This window comes from Amblyomma maculatum, chromosome 6 (genome assembly GCF_055883805.1).
Source record: "Amblyomma maculatum isolate TAMU_Amacu chromosome 6, ASM5588380v1, whole genome shotgun sequence".
Taxonomy (NCBI): domain Eukaryota; kingdom Metazoa; phylum Arthropoda; class Arachnida; order Ixodida; family Ixodidae; genus Amblyomma; species Amblyomma maculatum.
In genome coordinates this window covers 50,919,555-50,930,122 of record NC_139349.1, presented here as the reverse complement: position 1 = coordinate 50,930,122, position 10,568 = coordinate 50,919,555, and the positions used below count along the sequence as shown (strand labels likewise).

General features: G+C 43.1%; 1 protein-coding gene across 2 annotated transcripts in view; it reads left to right on the top strand.

The window, feature by feature from the left end:
* LOC146185723 (uncharacterized) overlaps nt 1-8,819 on the top strand; it is a 406,440-nt gene extending 397,621 nt beyond the window's left edge. The window contains exons 3-4 of one of the 2 annotated variants that reach the window (XM_084605577.1): nt 7,071-7,165; nt 8,704-8,819. In XM_084605577.1, coding sequence (XP_084461703.1) covers nt 7,071-7,081 — 11 coding nt within the window. In that variant the 3' untranslated portion in view covers nt 7,082-7,165; nt 8,704-8,819. The remainder of the gene's footprint in view (nt 1-7,070; nt 7,166-8,703) is intronic. The other variant, XM_084605576.1, reaches the window with a different exon arrangement.
* The last annotated feature ends 1,749 nt before the right edge of the window (nt 8,820-10,568 follow it).

Genomic DNA, 10,568 nt, shown 5'->3' with positions numbered 1-10,568 from the left:
CCAGTATTACGTGATATGCCATTAAGGAAGACCGGCAAAGATATCTTAGATCAAACCGGCGTCGCATTACAAAGAAACGTCACGTGATTTGGGATGACTGGCGGAAACACGATGGCGTTACACTGTACTCATATCGCAAAGTGGCATGGGCTTTATGATCATCAAGAACAACAAACGCTAATTCGTTCACATTTCTTCATTTAAACAGATTGATTGTCATAGATTTCTTTTTTTTTTTTTTTGTGCTTATCGTTTTAGCAGTTGCTAGTTTCTCGGGAACGTAGCGAATGAAAGACGCGGCCGACACAAATATAGACGGAACCTGTTGCAGATAGCCAAATAAAGACACGGACCAACAGGTGTAGACGGGATCTATTGCAGTGAAGCCTCTGTTCCAGCTGCTAGTTAGTTCACACTGCATCCTCTGAAACCATTAAAGGAGAGACCAGTGCTGTCAACTTCTTGGTGTAGTACGTACGTTGCTCACGCTGCGTTCACGAAAAATGAAACGATCATCACGATTCATAATTTGTCTATTTTGGTTACATTTTGCCCGCTATATTCAATTTGGCAACCTAGAACCCGACGTCAGAGACAACGACCGTTTGCTCTATTCTCTTTAACAGGCACTACTCCTTTCTTTCTACGCGTATCTGTCCACAAAACATATGCTTACAACCAAATATGCGCTTGCGGAAAGGGCTTCTCCGGTCATTATAAGTGAACTTTACCGAGCGGAAAGACCAAGAACTGCCGAGAGGAAACGGGATCTAAAACAGAGCGGCAAGCCAAGGGGAAATAAAACGCATTGTCCATCAATGAAATGAAAAAAGTTCTGCTGTATTGGAGGGAATTGTTTTCCTCTTATTCAAGCTGACAGGCACTCGAGGGATATTGGGTATATGGAGGTGGAAGAAGTGGGAAATCTTTGTGTTGCCGTTATCTGGCCTTCGGCGTCGAGGCTTCTTTGTGACACTTTCCCCCTTAGGCTGAGCTTTATCTGTTCCGAAACAGGCCCGTAAGTGGCTGCCTTAATTATGTCATATGGCGTGAGGTGCCTGGCAGAAATTATGGAATAAGAAAGGAAGAGACAGAGAAGGAAATATGCTACTATGAAAAAGTAGTCTTCTTCCTTGTCTCTTCACAGAGCTGTCGATACACTATTACTGTTTTTTTTTTTTCCGAAAACAGTTTCCTCAATGGTTATTTAGTACCTTTTTGCATTCATAAAGCTCAATAGAAATTTCCTGTCTCAGTAAGAAGTTCGCGAAGATAAAGGAGGTTCACTAATTTACAGGGCTTGTTAGTTCCGTCTTGACGATGCTGTTTCAATGCCAGCGCCGTCCATGACATTTGGTCGACGTCCAAGAGGTAGGTGCAAAAATATAGTTTTCAATCAAAATATCATTGAGCAGACTCTAGAGGATTCTTTAGGGGAGTTTATACACTTACAACACAGTTCGGCCTCTATTTTAAGGTTATTACCTTACTTGCCTCAACAGAGGTGTGGAAAAGAAGTGTGCACAGCAAGCGGCAAAAAAATTCTGTCGTGCCTCGCTGGTTGCCATAGCAACTAGACGCCAGCCATTGTGGAGACAGAGAAGCGGCTAATGGGACGAACGCATGCACGTGACTTACTGCGGCGGGCGTCGTCAAAGGAGCAGAAATTGGGACTGGACCGTCAGAGGAAGGGAATTTGGAAGGGCACCGTCAGAGCATCATAAAGAGTACAGAGGGCACCGCGCTACCGGTCACGTGGTGGCGCGCACTTCAGGAGGAAGGATTGGAATCAAGCGTCGCGGCAGCGCAGTCCTCGAGCTAGCTTTCCCTTTCATGGGGGTGGTATTAGGCGTCTGCTGCATTTTTTAATGTGCAGAATGTTTCTGTTAATATACTGAATTTAGCGTTATTTTACAGAAAATATTCTCCAATAAGAAAATATCAATATTCCCCGATTTTTCCCAAGATACTCTCCAAATTCTTAAAGATGTATAGCATCACTGTTAGGAAGGACGTTAGAGTGACAGCTCTAATTCTCCCATGCTCAACCTTGAAGGTCATCTGGCTGGCTGCTTGACCTTCGAACTTGAGGATCACACGTGTTATGGCGATTTCCACCAGTCACGCCGGAGCAAGTTTTCTTGCTCTAGGATGATTTCAAATTTCACTGGTCGACCAAGGTCGGTTGCGTGTATCCCACTGGTCGTTTGCAGATTTTTTTTTTTTTTTAGGGGGGGGGGGGGGGGGGGGGAGGGGTGTTGTTTAGAGATTTCACAAAAAGCGGAAGATGACACTGGGCATCATCGTTTCTTTTTTGCTCATGTATATCACAATGCTGTTTCGAAATACTTCTACAGCGTTAAAGGCATGACGAAGCAAGTTGCACAGTACCGCGACTTCACATATTAATCATTGCATCACATTTCGGCGTTAGGATGCGACTTCAGCTTCTGTAACCACTTCAGCATTACTTCCACCCACAGCTCTGCATGTTCCACCGCCGACTGACGTCGATTCGTTCAGTAGGGGTTTAGGTCGCTCCTTTCGATTCGAACGCCCATGTACAATCGACATTGACGACATTAATCACATGGCACGCCGCGCTCCAGCTTCTCTCCTCGCCGCTGTGAGCAGGAGGGCTGACGGGAGTGCGTGCGTTTTCCTTGCAGCTGCAGCTGCACTGAACCGCGCGATATGTGAAGACGTATAGTGCCTAACCACGTGATAATTCCGATTGGCGTGAATATAAGGCGCGCGCTGGGGCCTAGCTGCTGCGGAAAGCCATGAAGGTGGCTCCGGGTGCCACACCGCGTGCGTCGCCGGGGAGAGGTCATGGTGCTTCAATCATTGTTACCACAAAGAGCGGCACGAAGATGAGTTGGCGATGAAGAGAGCAAGGCAACGGGCTTGGATCATTGCTGAAACGGATGAAGAGAAGATGTTTTTTGTCCGTTGCTGGGTTTACTGAGCAAGCAAAGGCTGACCTCGTTGAGCATAAAGCTTAATAATTAAGTCAAGCGAAACCGTGCCTAAGCATTCCAACCGAGCAATCTCATCACGCACTAGGTACGGCCGGACTGAACCCGGCCCAGCGATTTTTTACGCGTATAACAGGGTACCTCAGCTAAATGAAACCAAATTTTAAAAGGTAAGCCAACTGACAGTTATTGAAATTCGGATATCCTAGTTTGCATTATTTTTTGTTGAGCATACGTAAATAACTGAAACATCTAATTCGACTAATTAACTCTCATGCGGTCAGCAATCGACCGATTAAAGCACTGAGCCACCACGTCGGATTCGCGCGAGCGCGCGTGTGTGCGTGCGCGTGGGCGTGCGTGTGTGTGTGCGTGTGTGTGCGTGTGTGCATGCGTGCGCGTGGGCGTGCGTGTGTTTGCGTGTGTGTGTGCGTGCGTGTGTGTGTGTGTGTGTGTGTGTGTGTGTGTGTGTGTGTGTGTGTGTGTGTGTGTGTGTGTGTGTGTGTGTGTGTGTGTGTGTGTGTGTGTGTGTGTGTGTGTGTGTGTGTGTGTGTGTGTGTGTGTGTGTGTGTGTGTGTGTGTGTGTGTGTGTGTGTGTGTGTGTGTGTGTGTGTGTGTGTCCCTTCTGGTATGGCCAGCCTTACTAGCTCGATTTGCGGCGTCATCTTGCATTCATTTACTCACTAGATTGAACTTCTGTTTTCCCATAATCGGTGTTTCTCACGAACCACGACCGAAAAAGAAAAACTTTGTCCGCGTGTCAGGGAGGGTTAGCGCGGCAGTCGCTATATGCTAAGAGGCAGCTGTTCTTGTGGTTGTATTATTTATTTTATTGCTCACGCATTTTTGTAATCTACATTTGTGACGGGGAAGGGGGATGATAAAGGAGTCTACCCTCAACAAATTTCAGGTACATTGCACGAAATATGCATAAAAAAAGAAAAAACATCAACATGCACGTTTCAGGTCCTGGTTATTAGAAAACGTACGTGTTTGCATTTCAAGTGCTTGTTGTGGAGGTTTGCATGTGACAAAGCCCATTGCAGTGCAAGGGTTTAATATAGCGTGAATGTGTTGTAGCGCCACCTAGGACTAATACATCACGTCGCATCTCTTGAATTCCGCGATCGGCCGCAGCAGCATTACTCCAGTGCCCAAAAATCTGCACATTGTGATCGCTTATGTCAGGGTACAAATAAACGAGGAGCTGGCATCCAGACTATATGCTGCCCTACATCCTGGTCACCATGTGCTGACTCTTCCCATGTTCATATCGGTATTTAATCGATTTAATGCTACTGTATCAGTCCATGTCCAGAAAAAAAAATACCAGAGGGTGGAATTGATTTTTTGACATTGATGTCCTCAGCACGTTCCTGTCAGCCGGAAGCAAATGACAAGAAAATTGTCAATGCGTACGGAGCCAGTCCGGCTTCGATATGGAGGTCACTTTCAAGATACAGCTGGCTCGATATTTGCAACTGCTGCCTAATGCAATGCTATGAAGATCCAGAATATCTTCACAAAGTGCTTTGAACAGACGAGGATAAATTTTGCAGAGACATCAATGTCAATTTGCACAATTCCCATTAAAGGAGCGACAAGAACCCAAAATGACTATACGTAAGCACAAACACTAAATAAGATGGGCAGCAATTGTTTAATGTGGCATTTATGACGGCTGTATTGCATATCCTTGCTTCATTGACGGAAGCCTCACTGGCAAAATGTGCACTGACTGCGTTCGAAAAGGCGCCGCCTCCAAATTTGCCTTATTTGCCTCAGAGCTACCACTGGTAGTGTTATAAAAATGAGGCTTCAGGATAATGCATCATCGTCGCATTTTGTTTCCTTCATTCCAGCAACTCGTGGTAAGCTCCTTTCCCAATCAATGGATCGGCCGGGGGGAAGCAACACATTGGCCTCCTAGATCGACTGATTTGTTATCACTGAAGGCCTTTTTATGGGGATACGTAAAAACGGAGTTTTCAAGACGGAGCCAGTGAACCTCGCAGACCTGAAGAAACATGTAAAGATGTCAGCTGAAAGGATTCCCCGAGAAACGCTTATTTCTGGTTTGAACTCCATTAAAGGCAGCAAGCATTCTTCTGTGCATCGCAAAAGACGGCAAGCAATTCAAAACTTCATGTGAACATTATTTATTTTCATCCCAAATACTAGTTCTTTCGTCGAGTGTCCAACTGTGGCGGTAACTGTCATTAAAGTAATAAAGATTAGGTCATTTTATTTTTGATAAAACTAGAAAGTGCTAACTATCTGCGGTCAATGACCAATGACTACCAGTTCTTAAAACACGAGACATGTCTCATCCAGCACATGGCACCCGTAACGAGCCAGGTGGCACGAAGCAACTCAGTGCTACAGTTCTAACGTTTTCTGTCACAATTTTTTCAACTACGAAGTCATTCTCGTTCATTTTAGCAGCCAAGCCAATGCCGCATAACAGAATTAGACATTTGACAGAGATCAGTGCAATACGTGTAAATATACCGGCCCCATTTAACATTAGGCAGCAGTTTGCGCACTGTCGCAGAATTACGGAGTTCTTACTTTCGCAAAGCTGACAGCGAAAATAAAAAGAAAAAAACCGCGAGTAACGTGACAAGAAGCGCCAGGCCAACACTTATCACTGTTCAAAAAAGCGACGGCTGCGTGAGTGACGATTACTACCCTTTTCTCTTACGCCTAGGGAGAAAGCAGACGATAATTCCGAGCGCGGTCTAAGCTCTGGCAGTTACGGCAGGGTATTTCGTAACAAGCGGAGAAACATTATACCCGAGAGTGGAAAGGAATCGTTAAGCCAGAATGACTGGCTTTAACGTGCAATAAAATGTTGTTTTGCGTCGATTAATTTAAGCTGCGGCCGACAGGAATTCGCGAAGTCTTTCACGAACAACTTTATCGGGTACGCATGTAAGTACAGTTTTGGTCAAAGGATTTTCGCCTAAGCCGCAAAGTGGAGCCATCACGCCTTCATTAAAGTTAAAAGGACATTTAATATTCAAATAGCGCCGTGACGGCTTCATTCTGCAGCTGAGAGAAAATCCTTTAGCTTCAAGACTTTTGACCAAGGCTGCACATCTAGTGCGCACACGGAGCCTAGGATTTGTTGGACATTGGAGAAAATACCAGAATTAAGTTGTTTTTTGTTTTTCGTTCATGCTGGAACTATGATAAGAGGTATTCTCGAATAATTTTTTTTCGCCTAAACAATTTGATTTTGGAATGAAGAAAAGATTAGTAGGTTCACAGTTTTTAATACGAATTCACTTCCTTACTTTTTCCGAAACATTTTTGTCAAGTCTAATGAGTTATTGTGGAGACGATAACTTATCGGCCAAACGAACTGTAATATCTAGCACATAAAACTAATATTCTTCAAAATTGGGCCGAAACTACAAGGTTCTATGCGCACGGCTTTCAGAGACACACTGAAGAAACAACAGCGGAATATCGTTTTAGGAAAGTGTTTAATGACAAATAAGAGCGATTTTGTGAGTAAAGTTATTTTCTAGGGTTTTCGCATTTCATTTAATGCTCATGCCAATCTTTTTTGACCTGTCAGTCTGCGGCGTCAAGTTTTGGATCAATAGCTCCTTCCGAGAAGATGCTACATGTGGCGACATCTATCGATGAAACAGCGAACTCGAAGCATAGAGCTCCCTAATTCCCTCGAGGGAGGCGTTCGCTTTCGTGGTGGAAACCTTCCCCCTTTCATGCCGTTAATGTATATAACTTCGTGTTTAAAAGTTTCTACTGCTTCTTTCTGGCGATGATTTGGCGGATTTACTCATGCTGTTCATGTATCGACGACTAGAAATCCGATGGAATTATGCTTAAATATTTTGTTTTCCGGAAAAAAAAATTGCTACAAATAGTGCAAAACTGTTAATATTGTACAGCGATTAGTCATGTTGGCTTACAAATTTTGGAAACGACCGATACTCAAATTTGAAATTTAGGAAACGCCCATCATGCTTTACAGTAACATAAAAGGAAATGCTTTGGAGCTTTCTCGTCGGTACGATAGATGGCACTCCACAGATGCCTCCATCGCTACTTTCTCTGCAGATGGAGCTTGAACACCACGTCTGGGACACATTGCAGCGTCCGTGAGGTGGGAGTGACGGGGATGAGATTAAAGAGGGCAAAACGACGATCATGCGGTATGCAGCATCTGTCACTTTATATATAAGCGCGGAAAAGGTGTCATGAAGGCACGTTTTCAGTTTTATTCTTGGGAGTTTGTAAGCATAGTGTACGAATTTTTCTTCCGATAATGCTGGTCATGCCTAAGCAGCATGTACAATCAATAGTTAAAAAACAACTTCGTACCATGCATGATTCTTTGTCAAGATACTTTGTTTGACGAGTTGGTAAACATCCATTGTTAATAAAAATAGCGCGAACAACAAGGCATAAGACAAGATAAACGAAATCTTCCTTTTAGCTTGTCTTATGTCTTCCTGTATGCGCTATTTTTATTAATAATAGATATTTCTAAGTCTTAACTGTTTGTCATGGACGTGCCTACAGTTCTACCTAACAACTATGGTCGCTACTCAGTGTACGCCCGCAGCATTATTTATTTTTATTCTGGATTGTGTTGCTTCTCTGAGGTATTTTTTCTGTTTATGTAAAAGAAAAAAACTGCATGCACGCAGTGAACCGAACCGTTGTCGAAAATCCAGCGATAGAAAGGACTGCATACTGCTTGTAAGGTACCATCTTGTAGGTTCGCCTTACTCCCGCAGTTGGCACAGAATAGGTTATTATATGCTTTTTCGGCCATATCTGATGCAATATTCTCAGGAATGTTGGTTGGTGCGCTTAAGTATGGTAGAAACCTACGTTATCCAACGAAAATTAAAAAGAAAAAGGAGGCCAGACGTGAGTACGGCTTCGTTAAAGGTTTATGTGAAGTTCACTTTCGCTGCCTCGTTACTTTAGAGCCATCTGTGGCTCAATGCATTCCTCTCTCCACAGAGTAAAGTTTCTTTCTTTATGTTGAGCTATTGCCCATAAAGCTTAAAAGAAAAAAAAAAAGACTTGCATGGAAAGGGCTAATCTGGAATCATATAGTGCAGGTCCTGCAAAATACGCCATCTTAATTAACCTCACTTGAATTTTTTTCGTAGAATCTGCCATACGTTCTATGCTATTAATAACGACACTACTAGACTAAGTTCTTTGGCAAAAACTATTAGTGCTTGAATACTGCCATTAATAATACAGCAAATATATTTCACAACACTCTGGGAACCTTAAATATTATGCTGCCCGCCATGAAGATTGCACGCAAAACATGTCAGTGGTGCGTAATGTTTTTACCAGAGAATTCCGACTGAATGTTGGAAAGACGTTCCGCATCATTGGTTTTCGTAGTAGTATTGAGTCTAAAGCCACAATTTATTTGAGAAATAAGAAACCATCTTACCCGAAGGGCTTTCCCATGAAATAAGTCATCGCCTCGCTACCTATGGGCTATATAATAGAGCGTAAAAACAATTTTTTCTAATAAAAAGATATGTAGACCACGTCTATCGACTTTTTGTGGTGCTGTTACCTGAAACTAACGTTGCGGTCGATGCTTTTTGTCTCGTTGTCTTAGCTCAGCTCATAGTTTAGCACAGGGCGTAGATACACACATTTTCTAATGCATGCTTCACGATAGTAATGTATTTTTTTTGTTTTTATTTTTCAGAATCCACTCGAACGAGTGCACAATATTCCAGAGGTTTTCGTAATGGGCAACCTGTTATCTATGCGTGATTGGATTACTGCTCTGCGCTTGTAATTTTTTTTTTGTTCAATAAAACCGTATATTTCTCAATATTGTTTCACCAACTTTGTTTTTGTTTTGTCGGTTCCGTGTAGCTTTGATCCATGAAAATTTGAGCGCTTGCTTTATAAGGACCTCATCTCAACCCTAAGGCAATCAAGGGTGGTGCTTATGGGGACCACCCAATCTAAATGTAAATTGACAGAACGCATCAGCACGAAGATGCCACGTCTTTGCATGAAGGGATCGCTGGTATACATAAAAAAAAAAGCAGTCTGTATTCGGAAAGAAACTCGGGCATTCTGTTGATGTACATAGCGCTTGATAACTAGGGGAAGAAACTTTTTCGGGAAAGGGGTGGCAACCATGGGCAAGCTTATTCTCATTTCCATTTCGAACCATACTCGTGCGAGTGGTGTGCCGCCACCAAAATCTGATTGTAGACACTTATTCCATTTGCATTACCGGTCAGAGTTCCAGGCTGCAACGGAAACGGGGTATCAAAATATGTATTATTTAGTACCGACGTTAGGAAATTTCTGCAATCATATTTTGCTGTGGATGTCGTTATATGTGCGCACGGCATTGCTTTTTTGTATTAATATTTTTTGCGCTTGCTGTAAGTGATCTGCGTTCAGAGAACCGCTTGCAAGAGCCACACAGGGCCGTGCACTTCATTCCCTAAAGTCTGTTCTCTTTGCATATCTTATCCGCTCTTTAATGTCACTGCAGTGAACAAATATTAACAGACGCCGACCTTCTAGATTACAATAAATTTCGATGGTGCAACGTAAAGCCCTTTGAGATAATATAAAATGCGCCGCAATTAATATATCGCACTACTCTGAAGGTACAACAGGTTGTAATAAAAGTGGCGAGGTAAATCTTCTAGAAAAGGGAAGAAAATCTAAAGGTGCAAAATAACAGATCAGTGCTTCCACAAAGTGAAGGCATTCCACATCCCAAAGCAATATACAGCACAAACAGCAGGCACTTGTTGTTAGCGTAAGCATGTAGAAGTTAATTTTTCTACAATTTATTCAACGCCGAACAACCGTCACGTGATTAGGAAACCTTCTAGACGTCATTCATTAGTTAAAGTGTAAAGATGGAGCCTAAATTAGTTATGTCGTGTGAAAGCTTGGGCTGCACTTATGTGCCAATAATAAAAAGGGATAGCACTAGAGATAATTCCCTCGCAGGTACTCTTTGATTTCACTTTATTTGAGGAAGCTAATTGCTCCGCGGCTATTAAAAGGTGCCTATAAGCTCTACAGAGCTATAACGTTGTGTACTCTACGGTAGGATGGGGATGCACAAGTACTGAAGTGATTCATTGGATGAACGATCCTCATTAGGGTACAAGCAACGAGCGGTTTCGCGACCCAAAGTGCGTTGATTCAGTGCTCTCTCCAACAAGTATATTTCTTTCCTCTTAACCATTCTTTTTTCTTCGGCTGCGGTTCAAAATTGTAATTTTATAATGTCACAACGTCATCATGTGTATGGGCAGTTACAAAGCACTCTTCATTTTTCTCACGATGCAATGATAACTTCTCAAAAGAAGAGAAGAGTCATGGAGCGAGCGGCGCAGACGTTGCTCTTCTTCCTCTTCTTCTGAGTTGTCTTTGGATGTTGACTTTCTCGTGGCTCATGGCTCGTGATTCTCTTTAGCTCGGTTAAACCGACAACCACGACGAAGCGGTTCAAAGGCCGAACGAGCGCATAAGAACCATGCTCTATAAAATTTATTCTAGCTCTGCCTGGAGTCCCATTTCCCTGTTATC